This window comes from Ambystoma mexicanum, chromosome 4p, assembly GCF_040938575.1.
Source record: "Ambystoma mexicanum isolate Mex_15411 chromosome 4p, UKY_AmexF1_1, whole genome shotgun sequence".
NCBI lineage: Eukaryota > Metazoa > Chordata > Amphibia > Caudata > Ambystomatidae > Ambystoma > Ambystoma mexicanum.
In genome coordinates, this window is record NC_090927.1 from 1,047,573,807 (window position 1) to 1,047,595,072 (window position 21,266).

At 45.9% G+C, this 21,266-nt stretch overlaps 1 protein-coding gene across 4 annotated transcripts in view; it reads left to right on the plus strand.

The window, feature by feature from the left end:
- The window catches only part of MCM9 (minichromosome maintenance 9 homologous recombination repair factor), a 907,286-nt gene that overhangs the window by 383,166 nt on the left and 502,854 nt on the right, over positions 1-21,266 (plus strand). For all 4 annotated transcript variants that reach the window (XR_011260482.1, XM_069606612.1, XM_069606614.1 and 1 more), the window contains exon 4: positions 13,973-14,054. Coding sequence is in view for 3 of the 4 variants with exons in the window: in XM_069606612.1 (XP_069462713.1) it covers positions 13,973-14,054 (82 nt within the window). In the remaining variant the exon portion in view is untranslated. The remainder of the gene's footprint in view (positions 1-13,972; positions 14,055-21,266) is intronic.

Sequence of the window (21,266 nt, forward strand, 5' to 3'; positions counted from 1 at the left end):
GATTTAACCCAGGTAATAATCATTCAACCTGACAGGTTTGTTTCTGACCCTGTTTGCATTCAAACGGCTGTTGTTCATCCTCTCCATGCTCAAACGAAACCTGCTCTTCTCTCGCTCCCTCACCGACATCATTGTCAAGCTTATTGCACTTAACCAGTTTGGCCATTGACCAACATTCTTCGCTCTCCATGATGACAACATTCCCCCTGATCACAGCAATTTTCTTAGGTCCAATGAATTTACTCGCAATACACTTGGGAGAAACCCTGGGATTCTTAACATAAACCCAGTCCCCCACTGACCATGGTATCACCTTGACACCCCTTTTTGTATCAAACCTCCCTTTGTACTGATCTTGGGCCTCTCTGATGAGATCCATGATCGTTTCCCTGTTTACATGTACACTCCTCGCTAAATCCAACCAGCCCGGACATAACTTTGTACCGGGTTGTCTACCCTTGAGAGATATGAAGGGTGAAATGCCGGTGACAGTGTGTGGAGTCACGCAATAGTTCCATACCATCTCCCTGAGAACTGTCTGCCACCTTAAACCTGAAACCATGGCTAATTGTAATCCTCCCTTTAGGAATCTGTTGGCTCTCTCAACAAGACCATTCGCTCTAGGCCTGTAAAGTGCTGTCCTGTAGTGTTTGATACCAAACCTATTAAGAAACTCCACCATTCTGTCCGAACAGAATTGTATTCCATTATCCGAAACCAGCTCTGAGGGGAATCCCTCCCTGTAAAACACTTCCTCAAAAAAATTAATCAATTGTGAAGTGGTTGCTTCTCTAATGGCTTTCCACTCAACCCATTTAGAGTGATAATCCACCAGGACAATAAAGTATTTAAAATCCTCTCCCAGTTCCTGTATGGGCCCTATTAAATCCACTGCTAATTTCCTCCATGGCTCTCCCGGAACACTGACAGGTCTTAAGGGGGCTTCCTTAACCATCTTGCTTTTGTCACTTCTCTCACATTCTTTACAACTCCTCACACACCTCTCTACCTGACCATCAATTCCTGGCCACCAAAAGGATTGTCTGATATGCCTTTTGGTACCCCCCCATACCTAGATTGCCTTGGTGAGCTATGTCCACTAATTTGGGCCTGATATCACAGGGAGGTACTATCTTCATTCCTTTTCTGAGTTGAGATCCATCCTCTGACATGCTCAACTCCTCTTTAATGCAATAAAAAGAATCAAATTTCTTCTCAATGAGGTCTTTCCTGGGCCAACCTGTTTTGGTCCACAATTTGACTTGCCCCAGGGCCTCATCCTTAGCGTCAGCAGATTGCCATTCCTCTTTGCTTATAGCATTGTGTACAAGTTTGCAAACACCCACAGTACACTCTGCACTCACATCCTTGAAGCTCTCATTCTGTGCAGGTAGTCTAGAAAGACAATCAGCAACAACATTTTCTCCCCCAGGTATATACACCATTCTAAAATCATATGCCAGCAAGTCAATCATCTACCGAGATATTCTAGGTGAACCTTTAGCCCACTCTGCACTGCCCAACAGCTGGACTAACGGTTTATGATCTGTCTTTACAACAAACGAATGGCCCCATAGAAAAAATTTGAAATGAGACACAGCCCATGATACAGCTAGAGCCTCTGTCTCCACCACAGAATAATTGTTTTCCGCTCCCCTCAGTGGTCGGGAGGCAAAAGCTATGATATGTTCAATGTTACCATCATACTGAAAAAGAGCAGCACCAAGCCCTAACGTGCTTGCGTCCACAGCCAGCACAGTTCGCCTGCCAGAAACAAACCCTCCTAATGAAGGTGCTTTCACAATACTATCCTTAATCTTACTAAAGGCATTTTGACATTCTTCCGACCACACATATTTGGTGCCCTTTTTCAATAGATCTCTCAAAGGAGACGACATGGTAGAGAAACCATCAACAAACTTGTGATAGTACTCCGCCAACCCCATGAACGAGCGTAATTGTTCTTTATCCAGGGGTTGGGGAGCACCCACAATGCTATCTACTAAAGACTTTCTGGGAGAAATACCATTGCAGGAGATCTTATGCCCCAAATAATCCACTTCAGTAACAGCAATTTTGCATTTCTCCCTTTGTACCGTCAAACCCGCGGCCCTGAGTCTGACCAACATTGACCTAAGTATCCTATCATGTTCAGGACCATCCTTGGCAAATATGAGAATGTCATCTTGGAACACCGTTACTTTTTCAAGGCCTTTGAGTACTGTCTCCATTACTCTCTGAAATACCGATGCCGCAGAGGCCAAACCAAAGGGCATTCGGTTATACTTGAAAACACCCTCAGGAGTGATGAATGCAGTCAAATGTTGGCACTCTTTAGACAACGGAACCTGATGATAGGCAGCAGAGAGATCAATGATGGAAAATAACTTAGGTTCTCCTAGTGTGGACAAAACATCTGAAATATTCGGTAACGGGTGCCTCTCCACCACTATGTTCTTATTGAGACTGTGTAGGTCGACACACAATCTCATTTTACCATTAGCCTTGGTAACCAGAACAATTGGAGACAACCATTCAGTAGCTACAACTGGTTCAATCACCCCTTTGTCAACCAAGCTATTAAGCTCCTCCTTAAGTTGTGCGCTCATTTTCAGTGGTACTTGACGTACCTTGTGTACCACTGGCTGGGCATTGTTCTTAAGTCTAATGTGATGCTCAAACTCTTTCAACCTTCCCAGACTCTCAGAAAACACTTGTGGAAATTCTTTGGTCCTGGAATCCCCCACCTCGGCAATGGTGACAGGATCTGGTGCACTAGCCTGTACCCTTAAACCCAACTTCCTCTGCTCCTCCCAGCCTAACAGAGAGGTCCCTTTTTCTGCCACAAGGAGAATGGCTTGGCAGTCTCTTTCCTAATATGTTATTCCTGCAAGAAATTCACCCAGGATATTTATATCAGAATCTGCATATCCACACACCCTGACATTGGTAGGGCGAATAACAGCATTGCTCTTCCCCAAAATATTTGTCAACGTGTCTTGGGATATAGTGGTCCAAGGGGAACAAGTATCAACTTTCATTACAAGCTCAATACCATCAACTTGAAACTTATCCACGGGACCTTTGGTCATCCCAGACATCTCTGAAATTTCAAATATGTGTCTTGGGGTGAATTCTTGTGTACAGGATACTTCATGAATGTTGTACCCCTTTCCAATGCCATCTTCATCATTGTCCATTGGCGTGAACTCTATACTATTGATAGCATTACTCTTGCAGACATTAGCAAAATGCCCTTTATTCTTGCACTTGAAACATTCCGCATTTTTGGCGGGGCAGGAAGGATAATTCACGCCATGTCTTGAACTGCCGCAACGGGGACACATATTCTTCGTATTCCCACTTCCTGTCTTGACTGTGGAATAGCCAACTCTTTTCTTTTGATTAACAACACATACAGAGGCCGATGGCAGATTTGGTTTGTCAATCCTAAGTTCTTTAACATACTCTGAAGTTTGCTCGATGCTTCTGGCTAATTCCACAGTCTCATCCAATTTCATATCTTTTGCAAGAAGTTTCTCCTGGACTCTCACATTATTAGTGCATCTAACCAGCTGATCTCTGATTAGGGAATCAGTTAAATGTTCAAACTCGCAAGTATAACTCAGGGATCTGAGGCAAGCAATGTATGATTCCACAGATTCTGACTTCTCTTGAACCCTCTGGAAGAATTTGTGTCTCTCAAAAGTAACATTCGTCTTTGGTTCAAAGTGATCTCGAAGTTGGTTAAGGGTAAACATATATTCATCCATGTCATCAGCCTCTGGAGCACGATGCCTAGAAAGTCCATCATAAATCCTGCATTCTTCTATGCCATGGTTGTGAAGGAGTAAGGCTCTCTTACGCGCAGAAGGAAATCTCTCTCCGCCCATGGCCACCAGGTAGTTCTCAAACATGTCTCTCCACCTATCCCAAGCAATTGGAGGCCGTCCCGGTTCACTCAGGAAGGGGACAGGAGGCGTAATGGAAGTAGCCATGATTTGCGGTTACAAAAGGACGCACCAAAAGTAGGACTGTTGAATATCTTCCCTTGCATGCAGATTGACAATGGTATTTGCTGAGCAAAATAGGCAAAAAGATTATTTATTTATTTATTTATTTTTTAAATGTTCTAGGCAACAAATAGCATGAGAACCATGTTGTGCCACATCTGTCTTGTCACAATGGGCTCGTGTCCTTCCTGCATGAGGAGAACAAGTGCTCCCAGGCGTGGGAAGATATGGTTGCTAGGCAGCATCTATGTCACAATGGGAGATCCGGGGCTTGGCAACCTGGCAAAGAAAGTTTTGCGTTCTTTCCTCTACTCCCAGGCGTGGAGAGGCTGTTGCTAGGCAGCTGACGTCACAATGGGAGGACCGGGGTTCCTGGAGATCCACACATCCTCTGCAGCGAGTGTCTCGAGGTGCGCGCGGGAAGTAGAAGCTCGCTCGGGAGCGCGCGCTGCGGCTCGCGCCGTGGCCTGCTCAATGCCCCGCTCCCAGCCGGGGCTCGCACACAGCTCTCCCAACAGCAGCCACGCTGCAACAACCTCTACGAGGAACCTCGCGCCGCCGTCCGCGCTGGGGGCTTGCGCATGGGGAGGCTCGCGCAGGCTCTTTGCCCAATCTGGCGGCTCTGGGCCCCTTTCCAAAGTAGCGCCGCGGCAGCACCAGCCCAAAACAAACACCGACCAGTGCCGCAAGTGCTCACCTCCCTCAGTCTGCCTCTTGCCTGCTGTCTTCCAGGGAGAGAGAGCCGGGGTCCCGGCGGCGCCACCACACGAGGGGACAACAGAATTCCACAGTGAGTTGTCGCAGCAATCCTTGTCGCCAATGTTAGGATTGATGTCCAGACAGAAAAAGGTTTACGAGTTCTTTAATTAGTAGATACACGCAGACAGCAGGCACCCCCTTCCAGAGGCAGGCTCCAACTGACCACACTAGAACATACAGTGGAACCAAAACATTCTGAATAGAATTTCATGACATCACAATAACTCTACTCTGTTAAGACTAAATATGATGTATGCATGACCATTTTAAATAAGTATAACAAAATACACCAGAACACTGACCTTAGACAGGTCGAGAAACGGCATTTTTAAATTCAGTTTTACTCATGGAAGTGGCACACTTGCATCTGCATTAAACCTCCGCCTTGTATAGAGCAGTTCTTCCCGTAGGCACCCCAATACTCGGCTCCATGAACTGTAAAGTTTTGCTTGGGGATTTTTACACTCGTCCACTTCACCGCCAAAGGGAGCAATCACCCAATTGCCCATTCTGCCCTCAAGTGGCTGAAGATGAAGTCCATCTTTTTTTGCTTTTGCCCACTTTTAATGCTGAGAGATCTCATTGGCTTAAGCCATTATGACATCAGTTAAATGCATCGTCCACCTCATTGGCCCTCGATGTTTTAAACGTTGTGCTACCTACACAACTGTGATGGCTGTTTCTGCATTTTAAAAATCGAACATTTATGTCAAACTATATTTAATTACTGTTATACATAATATTATAGGGCTTAGCGAGTGCAATTCAATAATTGTGGGTTTCAGTTTTAAAGACATGATTTGCATCATTTTATGATTGTTTTATATCTGTTTGCTGTATAACTCTTTTATGGCGTTTCTGCTGAAATAAAGAGAAAAGTAGGTAAGAATAGATCAAAAAGACTTCTGCCAAACTTGCCGAAACTTTTGCGAGAGTCCGACAGACTTTCTTTTTCTATGCCCCGGATGAAAGCACCCGAGAGAGGCATATTTGAAACGTGAGAATTTAATATGCGCACATCTCAAATGCTTTTTTTCTGTGTCTGTATACCTTCACAGAGCTTGGAACATAAGGACACTGTTGGACTCACACAGAAATCAATAATGAAATCTTACTGTGTATGCCGTTTGCATGAAATGCGCAATATATGTATCTATTACTCATGATTCTTTTATACTATATGATCTTTTTTTTTAATGTAATGTAAGGGTGTTGAAGAAGGAAGCTGACACAAAGGTGGCATGGTTTTGGATATAAATATTTATTAAATAGAAATACTGATCTGTCCCTATCTCTAAGAGGGGGTTTCCTGCCTCAAACTAAAACTAAAGGAGTTGTCAGAATGTCTGTCAAACAAAGTTCCACCGTCCTGTGTCAAATCCTACTCCAACCCTCAAACTATAACTAAAAGATAAACTAACAGTGAATGGCTCCCTTCTACGGCTTCTTGAACAGTGTCCAAAGATTGTTCTCTTACAACAGAAATGGCAGGGGGGAATGACTCCCTTACCCAGGCTTTACTTGATACAGTTCACCACAAGACCCGGGGGAATGACTCCCTTCCCCTGGCATCTTTATCACAGCTCTTAGCTCGGTACCAGGAGAATGACTCCCTTCACCTGGTATTGCTTGGCACAGTTCTTTATTAACATAGTGGTTCCAGACCCTTCTCTGGTGGCCAGTGGTTTCCTTGCTACCACTGCTCTGAGGAAGATTTTCCTCTGATGCTAGCTTTCTCACTGTTGGGGTCCCAGACCCTTCTCTGCTTATGCCCATTAATTTCCTCGTTAAAACTGGGCTGGGGAAAAGCCACCTTAGCCTCTGTGACAACTCCTGGGTCCCCTTTGGTTCTTGTCTACCTCCCCTTCCTTCTTACGGGGCCCTGGGACCTAACATTGTAGAGAAATACAGTATTTAAGGAACTGGCAAAAAGGTGCCAGATTACATAATTTGGAATTAAAGGGTGTGCAAAGTGGCCTGTGCAGTTGATGTGGAATCTTGGAGAGTACGTAAATAATGTAAAGTAAATGTATTTTGGCATCAGAAGGGAGTGGATGCTGATTGACGGTTGTGGAGGCATTGCGGGCGTGTTTGCAAGTTAAGTACAATGTATGAGCAACGTATTGGTAACAATGTTGTGCTGCAAGAAGGAGTTTCTTTCTGGATGGACTTTGTAGTTTTAGTATGATAAAGTATGGCATCGCATGGCGCTGCATGCCAAATGTTATATACATGGTTATTGGTAGTACCTAGCGTTGTTAAGGCATTGCATAGTAGTGTAGGCCTGTTGTGGAAGTTGCATATGTTATGAAGCATTGTAGGAGACCTCTGTCAGAGTGTCGCATACCGGTGTACACTTTTGTGTTATGTCAGAAGTAGCAATTGGGGTTTTTGCAATGACTCTGGGTCTTTTTGCATCACCCAAGTGTGCATGCCAAGTAGTGAGATTGGCATTGCCTGTTGTATGCCATGTGGTAATCTATCCTATGTGAAAAATATAGATATTGTGGCGTCAGGTGCTAGTGTATGTCAGATTGGTTGATTGTGGTGGGCCTGGTTATGTCGGTTTCATGTGTCTTTTGTCAAGTAAGAGTATGATGGTTATTATAGTGTTATGGTGAAGGGTGTTTTTGAAATGTGTTCTGAATGTGTTTGCCCTGTTTCAATTGGGGAAGATATTTGCTGTGGTTTTCTCTTGTGGCAGGTGGTAAAGTTGGGCTGGAGACTTTAGTGGTTGCTTTTTCCACTGTAGTTGGTTTGGGGCATCTGTCTCTTGCTCGAGGTCATCTGAATTAGGGGTGTGATCTGCTCTGCTCTTTTTCTCACAACTATCTGTCTTTTCTTTAGGGGATGCCTCATGCTTGATCTGTGTGTGTGCCTGGGTATGTTTATGATGGTATTTGAATACATTGTAAAGAGAGGGGGTGTGTAGCTTCTGTTTTACTTTTCCTCTATATGCTGGGCAAGTGACAGTCTGTGTGATGTCAGAGTGGATGTAAGGTGTGACGACTCAAGGGATTTTGTCCCGTCTCCCCAGGGGGGAGCCCTTTCCTGTTAGGCTAGGAGGGGTGAGCCTGCTCTGCAATACCCTGCCTAGGGGTAGAGGAAAGTAAAACTTCACTGGGAGAGGCTCCCCATTAGGGGACAAAGACTCCCGTTCCTATGAGGAACTCCCTAGAGTGGCACAAACCATGGCATACATGAGATGTTCTCAAACTCAGAAAATCCCTTTACATTCAAATTGGGATGAAGAATCTCTACACAAGTGTTAAAAAAAGGTGCCACATGGCTATGCGGCAGTGGCTTTCTGGGCCCAAAGGCTACATTGGTTGTGTGATGCCCTAAAAGCACATACACCGACCTTGACTATTTCACACATATAGAATAGCTGAAGACAGTGGTTGGTAATACAAATGTTCTGGTTATCACTACTGCCCACAGAGGTGACCTGTTATCACCACTGGTGGAAGTGTTCTTTCACCACCAAGAAGTCTACGGGGAAGTCCTAAATAGACTGCAAGCCCATGTTAGCCTTCAGTGCCCTCGCACATTGTAGGAAAATCTTTACCTCCTTTGATTGGACGTCACTGGATTTTTCTGGTGTCTTTCTGGTGCTTCACATGGGAACATTTCCGTGATGGGCACCACTGCTAAAATGGGCAAGCCTTTGTCATAGAAAGGTGTAGCTATGGATGAGTAGAGGACTTGAACCAATAGGATAGAGGGCCACACCAGCCTGCTTCCACCCCCTGCCTCCCACCCACGCTGGATTTTCGCCCCTCCTGCCCCAACACCACCAATCCACCATGTCCTTTCTTTCACCCCATGTCGTCGACCCTCACAATAATTTGAACCACCATACCCCACTCTCCTACCATGCCAATCCCAACTGTGCCGAACCCATGTTATCACAAGAAAGGACACAACACAAAAGAGCAAGTTCAAGGGTGTTTATTATACAATTAAAATGGGTTGGAGACTCCCTAACTTGCCCTAATACTAAAATGGGAGTAGTCTCTACCATCAAATAATAAAGAAAACGCAGTCCGTCCTAGTCAGTCTGTCATATGAAAATGGCCTCTACTAAAAAAAAAAAAACCTAAGGCCTTCCCTATCTTTTATACACAAATTGTGTAAAGGGGTGTGTGTATGCAAAGGAAAGTCAGTATTATAACATAAAGGATCAAGGTGGCGGAGTCAGCTCTCCTCCCCACGTTGGACAACACAGAGTAAGGCGGCCCCAGTAAACAGGATGACACACTCTGACTCAGTTTATCAAAAAAGGCAGATCAAAACGTGGGTCGAGGCCCACTTGGCCTTCTACGTTAAAGTCACTTATTTCCAGTTCACCAACAGTTCTTTCACAATTCAACAAAAGTTCACATAGGTCACCCTCAGTCCGGCTCAGACCTAGCAATCACAGCACTTGCAGCGGTCCCCTTCCCCAAGCTTCATTCACATTCGTCAGGGGTTCCCTTTCCTTAACTTATTTCCCTCAGTCAGGCTCAGACCTTTCAGCGATATCTAAGACTTTCGAATGTGTGAGTTTTCTTTCCCTAGACCTCCGCAGGACCACTTTGATTTCACTTCAGCTCCTCCTTATGTTATTTGCCCCAGTGTCTCTTGGTCTTGGTAGTTCCATAACACAATCAGAAAAGATCAAAGACATTTTTCTCTTAAAGCAATCACCTTTTAACTTCCCCTTTCGGCATTGCGCATTTCAGAGTTTGTTCACTTTGTCGCTTTATAACAAGACATCAAACATTTTGCGGAGGCTTTTGAGTGGGCTATTTCCTTTTGCTGCACCACTCACTGGCTTCACAGTTATCAGTATGTTTTAAAGTTCACTACTGGTTTCCTTTCTTTTGCTTCTCATCAGCATGCACACAACCTTCAATTTTGAGATTCTGAAACTGCCAGTCCCATAATGCAGCAGCCACTTGTCACTTTGTTTCATATTTCAATTCAATATTCAGGTTCCCGCTCCAGTTCACCGGGTTTCCTCTCTTTTTTTGTCACGAGACTCACCCGGCTGGCGTGGTGCTAACAAGCGTGGTGATCTCTGGGTTGAGGTCAGGGTCCCACCACCTGGCCCTCCTCCCTTCCCAAATCCTTCGTTCACCCGGGAGGAAATGAATGCCTCTGGGAATGTTGGTCCTCCCCAACTCCGTTGTTCACCTGGGAGGCAGTGCTCTACAGTTCTCAGCATGCACTTCTTCCTCTGCTCCTCAATGCCACAGAGGAACAAGCACTGGGCTGGACGTGGACCATAGTGAGCAGCTCTCCTTGTTCTGGCTTCATGGAGACATGACTCCCTCTTGCTGCTGCAACCCTTCAGACATCCCGGGACAGCGTGCAACTCTCGGTTGGTTAAGATAACACTTTTGGCTGGGTTTTAGAAGGGTTCCCTTGCTGGATTCCACAAAACAGCATACCTTCTTCCAGACCAACTGCTGCTGTCTGAGTGCTTGGGATTTAGGTAGGGATCCTCTGTAGTCTTCCTCCTGGCTTCCCAAGAGCAACTGATTTCCTTTCCCCCTGCAGTGTCCTTTTGTACACCTAGGAGAGGTTAATTGTCGGCAGGTGTTTGGTCACGGTTGGGCCTGCCTGACTTTGCCTGTCCTCGCCTGTCTTCGTTAACCGGACAACCTGCTGTCAGAATAAGAGAGTCTGTCCTCTGTGTCTTAGTGTGTTTCTTGTTGGAAATCTTTTCTCCTCTAGGTTGCCTCTTCTTCTTCTTGGTATTGGGTGAAAATGGGGGCTGGGGGGGGGTGAGGGGTGGTTTTGTGTTTTTGAAAATACCCCAGAAAGAGAGAGGGGGTGTGTGATTGTGGGTAACTGAAAGAAGGGGGATACCACGTTTTGCCTGAGACTGTACCGTCCGCAGACCCCAAGAACCCTCTACCCAGGTGATCCCTCATCACGCGTCTGCTGCCCAGGTTGCGATCTAAGGGCGAACAAAGGATCTCTGGGAACTTTCACACAACCCTAACATCAAACTTGCACTGCCTACCACTCATCCCTCACCTGTTTGCCCATCCACCTCCACAGCAACATACCATAGCATGCCCTGGCATGTCTACCTCCACCTGCTCTCTTCTGCCTCACTCATACCTGCACCCACTCCAGCGTGCATTATGAACTCGTATTGGGGTTGCATCACTATCATGTAAATTTCATATATACAATGGTTCCTGTGTACACACAATGAGGGATCCTTTTAACATTAGCCCAACATCTCAGCGCTTTATGAATGATACGACATAGTGAAACATAATACCCTGTTTGAAGACATTATGCAAAGCAGCTGGTTTTCATTCCATGTGCAGTGTAAGAAATTCATTCCTCGTTTCATCTATACTAGCACTTTGCCGTTTGAGCGCCTCACTCACTCGCATATTTGTTTTAGGTCTTTATACAATTCCTTCTTCACTCCCCCACCCCACAACACAGTCCCAGGGCACCCCACCCACCCAAAAAACAATCCCTGGGGTACCCCCACTTCACCCCACATAAGGTGGCGCCCTGCTCCCTGCACTGTCCTAAGGCTCCCCATTCCCAGCTTCCCACACAGACCCAGATCTCCCCAACCCGCTCCAAAAACCATCCCAGGGCTACCGCCAACACTTACATGAGCAGTTATCCGCTGCCTGCTCCCCGCACAGTCATAGGGCTCCTCCCACCCGCTCCCCAAACAGTCCTAGGGCTCCCTCAGCCCACTACAAAAACAATCTCTGGGTTACCCCCTCCACCCAGATGATCAGGTTCCTCCCCTCTTTACCTCCGTACCTCGTGTAATAGCTGGTCCAGACACCTTGCCCCCTCCATTCCTCTGACTGGAAACACACACCTGGAAGTGCCTTCTCTGGAATGGGACAGAGAGCACACTTCCAGGCTGTTAATTTCCTGTTCAGCCACTCCCTCTGACCCTTGTCCTGGCCACCATCACACTGACCATATGCGTCGGGCCATGTTGGGTTGGAACTGCAAAATAGTGCTTCCATTCTCACGTCCGCTTTTTGTTTCATTTTAGGCTATGGTGCTGGGCATCCTATATTTCAATGCAAACATATATCTTTACAGCTTCCTTGGGTTTGTATTGCAATGTGGTTTGGTGTCTTTTCAAATGCACAGTTCCTCTCTGTCTGGGCTTTCACACCCTTGCATTTGTTTCCCTGTTGTGAGTTCTTCCTAAACTCTTTCCCCTCTCTTCCTCTCTCCATGCCCTCTCTCTCCTCTACTCCCTCATTCTGTCCCTTCCCTCCGATGGTCACGCAGTCTCCTAACTTCTCCTCCCCTCTTTACACTCTAATCTCCAGTCCTCTGATCTCCTCATCCTCTCCTCCTCTCCTCCTCCTCTTCTCCACTGCTCCTCCTCCTCCTCCTCCTACTGCTCCTCCTGCTCCTCCTCCACTTCCTCTTCCTCCTCCTCTCCTCCTCTTCTCCTTCTCCCTCTCCCTCTCTCCTCTGCAACAATCTCTACCGTAGTCTTAATGTTCTGCCCCCACTCCATCTGACCTCATCCGAACACCACTTGCTCTTTCTCTCCCACACAGGGTTTTTATAACCCTGACTTCCTGTGGCAGTCTCCCCCCACCCCCTTCTCATTGGTTTGTTTGACACTTTTTTCTTGGGGCCAACCTGATCTTACTACTTAGCCCAGAGTCTGTCCACAGCAGTGGGCAGCGTAAAAGCCCTGCTTAGCCCAGTACTTTAGTTTGGTATGGATTACAACATTATGTATCATGCCAACTTGGTAGACTGATGGAAACGTCTTCTCTATTGGTCATGTTCAGTACTCCTAAATGTAAAACATTGCCCCTTTGGGGCATCTTGGCAACAAGTCCCCTATACCAATTTCAGTTCACCTCTTAGCACATCACACGAGTAGTGGGAGGGACATCACGACTGTGGTGAGATTGCACACTTTGCTGTGGTGAAATGGCTAAAAGTAAGCGAATGGCGCCATCAAATCAGAGTCCTATTAGACGAGGGAGGATTTTGCGGCATATCAAATTCAGTCGACTATACACTCTGCAAGTGTTAGGGATGACGTAGATGTCAGACAGCCTTAAGATCCCGTGGGAGCATGAGGATGTACACTACGTACCAAGAAGAATGATTCCCACTAGTGAATTCAACCACGCAGTGGCGACCCATCTGTCTGTTGGAAGTGCTACTGGACACACCTCATTTTACTGGAATCGTGAATCTGGGTACTGGGGCTGTATGTGGGGATAGAGGACAAGCGTTAACTTCTAGGCAACCCATACGTAGAAAGATATAAATGAACAATAACCAACATGTGATGGAGCTTACCATCTCGTGGAGTGCTCCTGCATAGATCAAGAACATTCAGGAACTCCCGCCTGAAGTGAAGAGTCCAAGTAAGGCAAACAATATCTGGAAAAATATCCAAACAAAGAGTACGAAAACATACTTGTCTAATTACCTCAACTACTGACCATAACAAAGTACATTTTTCAATGAACCGGGTTCCTGGTGGCAAAACCTTTGTGAGACCGCTGTTGGGGCTTCTCATTTTGCCTTTTGTTACGATTCCAGTACAACTAAGTCATGCTACGTGATCACACTACATAATGTTGAGGCAAGTACCTTATTCTTATGAGTCTCAACGTGTCTGAACATCGACTCTTCAGTGTCAATATGAATGCTGAATGTCGAGGGATTTGCAACTCTGCCTCACGGTCTCTGAAGGCTATGAATTCGCCCCAGGACCTGGTAAGCAGCTGAGCTGAATAATAATTCAGATAGCGAGGGAGGGGACGAGGATTCCTAAGTAAGAGGCTGGTACTGTCAATTGATAGGGTAGTTCTAGATGTAACGATCACACTCACAATGATTCCTCATCAATAACTTTATTAGAAGGGTGAACTAATTTTAAGATTAACACAAAGAAGCAAGCATTACTTCATGTGAAGACATAGCCGTATAGAAGCAATTTCGCAGGAATAGTGATGAGCAAATCTGGCAACAGAAAAAGGACTGGGGGCAGATGAGAACTAAAGAGAAGTAGTGATGATGTAGAATGCTTGACTATATTTACTGTAGGTAGGGCTAAAGGATGGATTATGAGAATAAGGGTTGCTTTATCTGCATGATATGAAATTCTGTGTGATAATACATGTTTAGAGCTGGTGAGCCTGCTGGTTAATGCTGTTTTCATATTGTGTTGCTAGGTTCAACGGCTCTCGGTTGGTTGTATACCACGCTCCATGATAGTGGTTCTGGAAGATGATTTGGTGGACGGTTGCAAATCTGGTGAGGATTATAAAACCCTAATTTCCAGATGTCTCTACAGGTTTTGATTTACAAATGTTTTGTGGATGACTTACTTACTGTTTGTACATGTATGTTAGTGTAACTTGTAGCAGAATTGATGGAACCCAACAAAGACAGGTCTCCCATACACACGATTGTCGATCAGCTCTTACTTCCCATTGAACATTTAAATTTTTCCTCGGCTGAGGTTGAGAGAGCCCTTTTATCCCAGCATGACAAAAAGGCTCCCACCTGCCAGGAGATCTTTTTAAGAATAAGTTGGATATCTCTGCTCCTTTTCTGCTGAAATTATGTAATGGAATTAATACTACATATAACATTCCTGCTACCTGGAAAGGTGCCAAAATATTTCCAATTTACAACAAGGGTGATAGAGAGGCCCTCTCAAACTATAGACCAATATTAATTGATACTTTAGCTAAACATATGGAAAACATTATTCTTTATTGGCTGAAGTAATGAGCTGCTAACAACCATATTATATCTGAAGCATAGGTTGGGTTTCAAAAACAAATCTCAACAATTGATCAGTCTTTTAGGCTGTTAAGGCCAGACATTGTATCTGGCATTCACTGATTTGCAGACATCCTTCAATACAGTTCCACACTCCCTACTCTGGTTGACCCTTGTAGATTCTAGGATTCTGCTTAATTTGCTATGTGTGTGGTTCAGACTTTATATTGTGAACATTATGCCTTAATTTGTTAGGGTTTTAGGGGAGAATGTGCTCAACTGGTAAACATCAATGTGGGGGTAGGCAAGGTTGTGTCTTAGGCCTGTTGCTGTTTCTCCTATACATCAATGATTTAGCAATTATCATTAACAATTTGAAGGCTGATGCCCCATCTCTAGGTGGAAAGAAGTAGGGCCTCTTACTATTTGCGGATGATGCAGTGCTTATTTGTAAGACTGCATCAGGTTTGCAATAACTGTCTGCATTTTCAATACGATGCATTGGAAAGGGATATGATATGATATGATATGGCATTTGTAACGCGCCTATACACAAGTGTTTCAAGGCACAACGAGGCAGGGAGGGGGGAACAAGGGGAGACGGACAACGATCCTACTAGGCCAGGTGTCATTCAGATCGTGCAAGTGCATGGGTAGGGGGGGCAGGAAAAGTGCAAGGGGAAAGGGAGAGGGGAAAGTGCAGTACAGGGTTAGTAATGAACAAGATAAATAATAAGGGCCAGCTGGTGGCAAGTCAAGATAAGTGCAGACGAGTGCTGGGAAGAGGGGCTGTAGGGATACAGAGACAGTCCCGCAGTGCAGGGGTTGGCAGGAAGGCAGTGCAGGGGAGAGTGGCTGGGCCAAGGACCGAGATTGGTGAGTGGCCCAGTTGCTGATTCAGTACAGTTTCAGTGATTTAGCAGGGGAGAGGGAGAGAGAAAGCAGAAGCAAAGAGGAAGGTTTTGAGGTGCTTCCGGAACCGGAGATGGTTCTCCTCAAGTTTCAGGGAGGCAGGAAGGCTGTTCCAGAGGGAGGCCCCTGCTGCGGAGAGAGATCTCCCCCCAACTCGTTGCTTGGAGAAGCGGCTGACCCTGAGGGAGTTGGAGACGGAAGAGCGAAGTGCTCGAGAAGGAAGATATTTAGGAAGGGAGAGTTGAAGGTAATTTGGCCCCAGGCCCCAGAAGGCCTTGTGGATAATGCAGAGGGTTTTGAACTTAATCCTCGCAGCCACAGGGAGCCAGTGAAGCGATTTCAGTCCTGGAGAGGTACGGTCCCTGAGCTTGAGGCCAAGGACAAGTCTTGCAGTCCTGTTCTGGATGAGTTGCAGAGGGCAGAGAGTAGAGGCAGGCAGATTTAGATAGAGGCTGTTACAGTAGTCCAGCTTTGAGAGAACCAGGGCTCTGGAGACAGTGAGCTTCTGGGGGAAGGAGAGGAAAGGAAGGATACCTCTGAGGAGGTGCAGTTGGTATTGTGACTTCTTAGAAACGTCAGAGTTGTGAGGAGAATAGGAGAGTGTGGAGTCGAAGATGACCCCGAGGTTTTTTGCCTTGCAGTTAGGAGCCGGAAGAGGGCCAAGAGAGGCCGGCCAGAGAGCTGCAGGGAAGGAGGGAGTGGGTGTGTCGATGAGTAGAATCTCGGTCTTACTGGCATTAAGGCAGAGGTCGTTGGCGGCACACCATTCCTGGATAGCAGAAAGACAGTCAGAGATGAGGGAAGGAGAAGAGGAGGCCGAGGGTAGCCTGAAAATGAGCTGGGTATCATCCGCATAGCACTGAAAGTTGGGGCAGAGAGCAGCGATGCGGTGGGCGAGAAGTGCCAGATACTGGTTGAACAGCCAGGGAGAGAGGTTAGAACCCTGGGGGATATTCTATTAATTTCTCTAAACCAAAAATAATGGTATGCCAGAAGTATGTTAAGCACACATCTCCCCAACATTTCTAATAAATAATGTTATTAGATATTGTGCCAGTATTTACATAGCTGGGTGTTCACATATCAAATTGGCAGGAACAAATAGAAAAGGCTGATTGACCCTAGCAAAGCAAAGGGGTGATGTTGTGAAATGTTCCTGGGGGTTTGGAGGAAAAAATGTTATTGCATGCTTTGAGGGTTTATAAAGTCTATGGGGCTGAAATTTGGAGATAGTCGTCCTGCTCAAAATTACGGGTTGGAGAAATAATAATCCTGATACTTCTACTTGGTTTATCCTCTAGAGCTCCATCTACTCTGGAGTTAGGCATAACAGAAATTACATTTAATGTTATGCTCAAGCCCCTCCTGTATCTGCAAAAAATCTGGAACAGTAGTGAACTGTTTGGTTACAGAGAGGTCTACGCAACATTTTAGACTAGAGAATGTTATGAATTGAGGGTACTTGTCACTTCTTCCCAAGGGGGAGCCACTCCCTGTGAGGCTATGGAGGTGAGCTCACTCTGCAACAACCTCCCTAGGGGTTGAGGCAAGTGGGATCTCACCCCTCCCCGGTATCCCTGCCCCGCCGCTCCCCATGGGGGACAAGGACTCCCGTTCCTGTGAGGAACTTCGGAAGCCAGGCCTTATAATGGCATAGGTGGGACTGTCTCTCATATCCAATACTTCTAGTTGTCGAGTCTTGAGATAGAAACAAGATGAAATATGCTACACACGAAAGAAAAGAACAGCTGGTTCGTTAAGTGAAAGGCCTGGATCCACTGTGACAAGTAACTTTAAAGAGGAGTATCAAGGAAGGAAGGAAGGATTGATCATGTAGTGAAGCAGGGATGGTGCCCTGATAATATCTAGCTGAAGGCGGGGCCATGGACGAGCACAGAACCCATGAAGTCCAAACTTGCTGGGAGCCAGCAACACAGAAGCTATCTGTTTGGAGTCTTAAAGAGACGAGCCTCGGACCCAACCAGAGCCAGAGTACTGGTGGTGGCATGATTGCGAGATTCCAGTGGTGGGAAGGTTGCCCAGGTAATGAGGAAGGTTTTGAGGTGCTTCCGGAACCGGAGATGGTTCTCCTCAAGTTTCAGGGAGGCAGGAAGGCTGTTCCAGAGGGAGGCCCCTGCTGCGGAGAGAGATCTCCCCCAACTCGTTGCTTGGAGAAGCGGCTGACCCTGAGGGAGTTGGAGGCGGAAGAGCGAAGTGCTTGAGAAGGTCTGATAAGTGCAGGAAGAAAAAGGGGGGATCTGTATGGGTACAGATACATTCCCCAGTGCAAGGGGTGGCCCGGAGGCCGTGCAAGAGGGTGGCAGGGTGAGCAGGTACCTGGGCCCGAGGACAGAGGGTGGCCAGGTGCACGGTGCCAAGAGAGAACAGATCAGCAGGGGAGAGGGGGAGCGTAGGCAGAAGAAAAGAGGAAGGTCTTGAGGTGCTTCCGGAACCAGAGATGGTTCTCAAGTTTTAGAGTGGCAGGGAGGCTGTTCCAGAGGGAGGCACCAGCCGAAGACGGAGATCTACCCCCAGCTTGTTTCTTGGAAAAACGACTGACCCTGAGGGAGTTGGAGGTAGAGGAGTGAAGAGCACGAGCGGAGAGGTATTTGCTGAGGGATAGCTGAAGTTATTTTGGACCCAGGCCCCAGAAAGCCTTGTGGACAATGCATAGGGTTTTGAATTTAATCCTCGCATCCACTGGGAGCCAATGGAGAGATTTCAGAGCTGGAGAGATACGATCCCAGGGCTTGAGGCCAAGGAAAAGTCTTGCAGTCCTGTTCTGGATTAGTTGCAGAGGGCGGAGAGTAGAGGCAGGTATATTTAGAAAGAGGCTGTTACAATAGTCCAAGCTAGAGAGAACCAGAGCTTAGGATACCATGAGCTTCTGGGGGAAGGAGAGGAAAGGCAGAATACCTCTGAGGAGGTGCAGTAGGAAATTTGACTTTTTAGAGACCTCAGAGATGTGGGCGTAGAAGGAAAGGGTGGAGTCAAAGATGACCTCGAGGTTCTTAGCCTCGCAGGTGGGGATAGGAGGAGGGCCAAGGGAGGCTGGCCAGAGAGTGAGGGGAAAGGATGGTGAAGGTGTGCTGATGAGGAGGATCTCCGTCTTGCTGGCATTCAGACAAAGATCTTTGGCCGCACACCAATCTTGAATGGCAGTTAGGCAATCAGAGATGAGAGGGGGAGATAGATGAAAGGAAGGACCCAAGTTGGACCTGGGAGGGTCGATCTGAGAGGAAAGAGGTCAGCCAGGCCAGAGCCTGATCAGTGATACCTAGGTTTTCACAGAGATGGTTGAGCAGGATGGTATGGTTGACCGTGTCGAAGGCAGAAGAGCGATCGGGGAGGATGAGGACAGAGGGAATGTTAGAGTCAAGGTTGGAGAGCAGATCTTCACGGATGTTCAGGAGAGCAGTTTCCGTGGTTCTGGCAGCTCTGTAGCCAGATTGGTGGTCATGGAGACAGCCAACAGAATTGGAATGAAGGTTAAGCTAAGAGATGGCCAACTCTCTTGTAGTGCCTTTCCTTTGACATCACAACCAAAAGCATCAAAATGTTGTATTGGTCTGAAATTGTGTTCTTTTAATGAGGCAGACTTGGCATAATGGGTGCCGGGAAACTGTTTTGGAGCAGAAACATTTACAGCGAATATTGTCACTGGAACGGAGCAAATGAGGTCCACACACACCTGAAAATTTAAAATGGAGGAATCTGTGTACATATACATTGAAATAACAAGACTTTCACAGACCTGGCTTATATTCAAACTGTTATATAAGTTGATTTCTTTGAAATAAATATTACTTTCCACCTAACCCCCATTACTCTCTATTCAATTCCCTGTGCGTATGTAATGTTGTGTTTGTTTGGCGGCAGGCAGAGTAAAGCCACGCTAGGGCCAGCTGCAGCGTAATTGTAGCATGCAAGCCAATTACTAGATGAAACAATCACAATCCTTTGCTTGACATATGATCATTTTCTTACTAAGCTGGATCCCTGGGTAGATGAATAATGAAGGCCAATTGGGATAAGCCAGGTATTTCCATCAAGTAATTATGTATTCGTATTGTGCAAAGTACTCTGATCAAATGCCTGATTGCTAAAATCATTTGTAAAGTATTGCCATCAAATGCTAGATTCTCATTGTATGTGATGTAGTGCCACATTTTGTCCCCAAATGCCCTGGTATTGGCAAATTATATGGCACAGATGCATCAAATTGATACATATTCGCACCATTGTCAGATTGTTTCAAGGAATGCCATCATGATCAGTTACTTGGCCCATTGGCAGGGAATGCCACCAGGCCCTGGTATGCACCACATTGCCCTGCATTGTTCCAATCTGGTTTTTCATGATTTATTTCACAGTAACCCTGCTACGTATTGACTTAACCTAACCTCCAATGTGCCAATCATTATTGGTTATCAATGACAAGCAAGTTAGTGAAAGTTATATTAGTATATATGTACCATCTAGTATCTTCTAAAATCCCTCTACCACACCACCCATATAAACAATCTTTAATCCATGCTTGGCAACACTGGCACATTGCGTTTTAGGAATTGGAGGGAAGGTTAGAACTTTACATGTGAGGCATGGTACGACAAGTTGCCATGTTCAATACCAGAGTCTTGAGTCCAGACGCTAACCCACTGACGGTTGAGAGCCTTTGTGTTTCTATTGGCCCAGATGTATTTCATACATGGTCCACAATGAACCAAAACATTTGGCTTACCTATGACTGAGCTTCTGGCCACTGGTATCCTCCAGAATGGTGCAGGGAAGGATAACAGACTTTAGGAAAAAACTTCCCTTCAACTGGGAGCAAAAGTAGACTGTAAAATGTATGAAACTAGTCAAGCAGGCCCCACTGTGGGGTATAGCAATAATGGCTCAATAATGCCATTGTTTCAAAGAGGTTTTTATAGTTATTAATGGAAAATGCCTACGTAACAAATGGAGAAATGTTTGGTGTGCAATGGGGATTAACCTGAATGACTGGTGAGGGGAACCAGAAGGGAAAAGAGCGAGCCCGGAAACGGCATGGGACTAACCCAACGCCACAATTGGAACAACAAAGTAAACCTAGAAAGGGTAATAGAGCAATATAGAGCAGATTTCATGAAAGGATATGAGTATACCAAGCACAACAAGAAAGTGGAGACAGCCCAGGGTTAGGGGCACGTGTAATACAGGGTTCATCCTGGAGGAGGACGAAGCAGATTAGTTCTAAGTTGGCGTAGAAAAACAAAGAACGAAAGGGAGGTGACTCAGTTATGGGAGAGAGAGGAAAAGAGCGAGAACTGAAACAAGGAGGAGGAACAATAACGGGAGCGCAAATAAGAATAGATGGAAAAGCACAGGACAGAGAGGAGGGGAGACCTCAATAGCACAAGAATGTGTTTGGACAGGAGGGGGTCAACATTCGGTAGCAATAACTAGGGTTTATGCACACCTGGGTTGAGAAGGTGGCTCGTAACAAGACGAGAGAGAGATGGAGAAAGGAAGGATGATGGTCCTAGGCCCCACAAAGAAGGAAAACAACTTGAATTGTCTCTACAACTCTAGGTGCTTTCTGTGCCATCTGTGAATACCCATTACTACCCGGTTTGTTTGTGGTAGTCTTTTTTTTTAAAAAAAAAATTTTTTATCTTGTCATCATTGAAGAACAAACTGTGTCTTTGCATGTTCCTTATAGCATCACCTAATTCTGGGAACACTTTGATATGGGGCTGGTTTGTTTGAGAATTTTGGGCAAAAATATAATACCAGAATTGGTATAACTAGAATTTTGATCCCTTCAGATCAAACACATTTTCA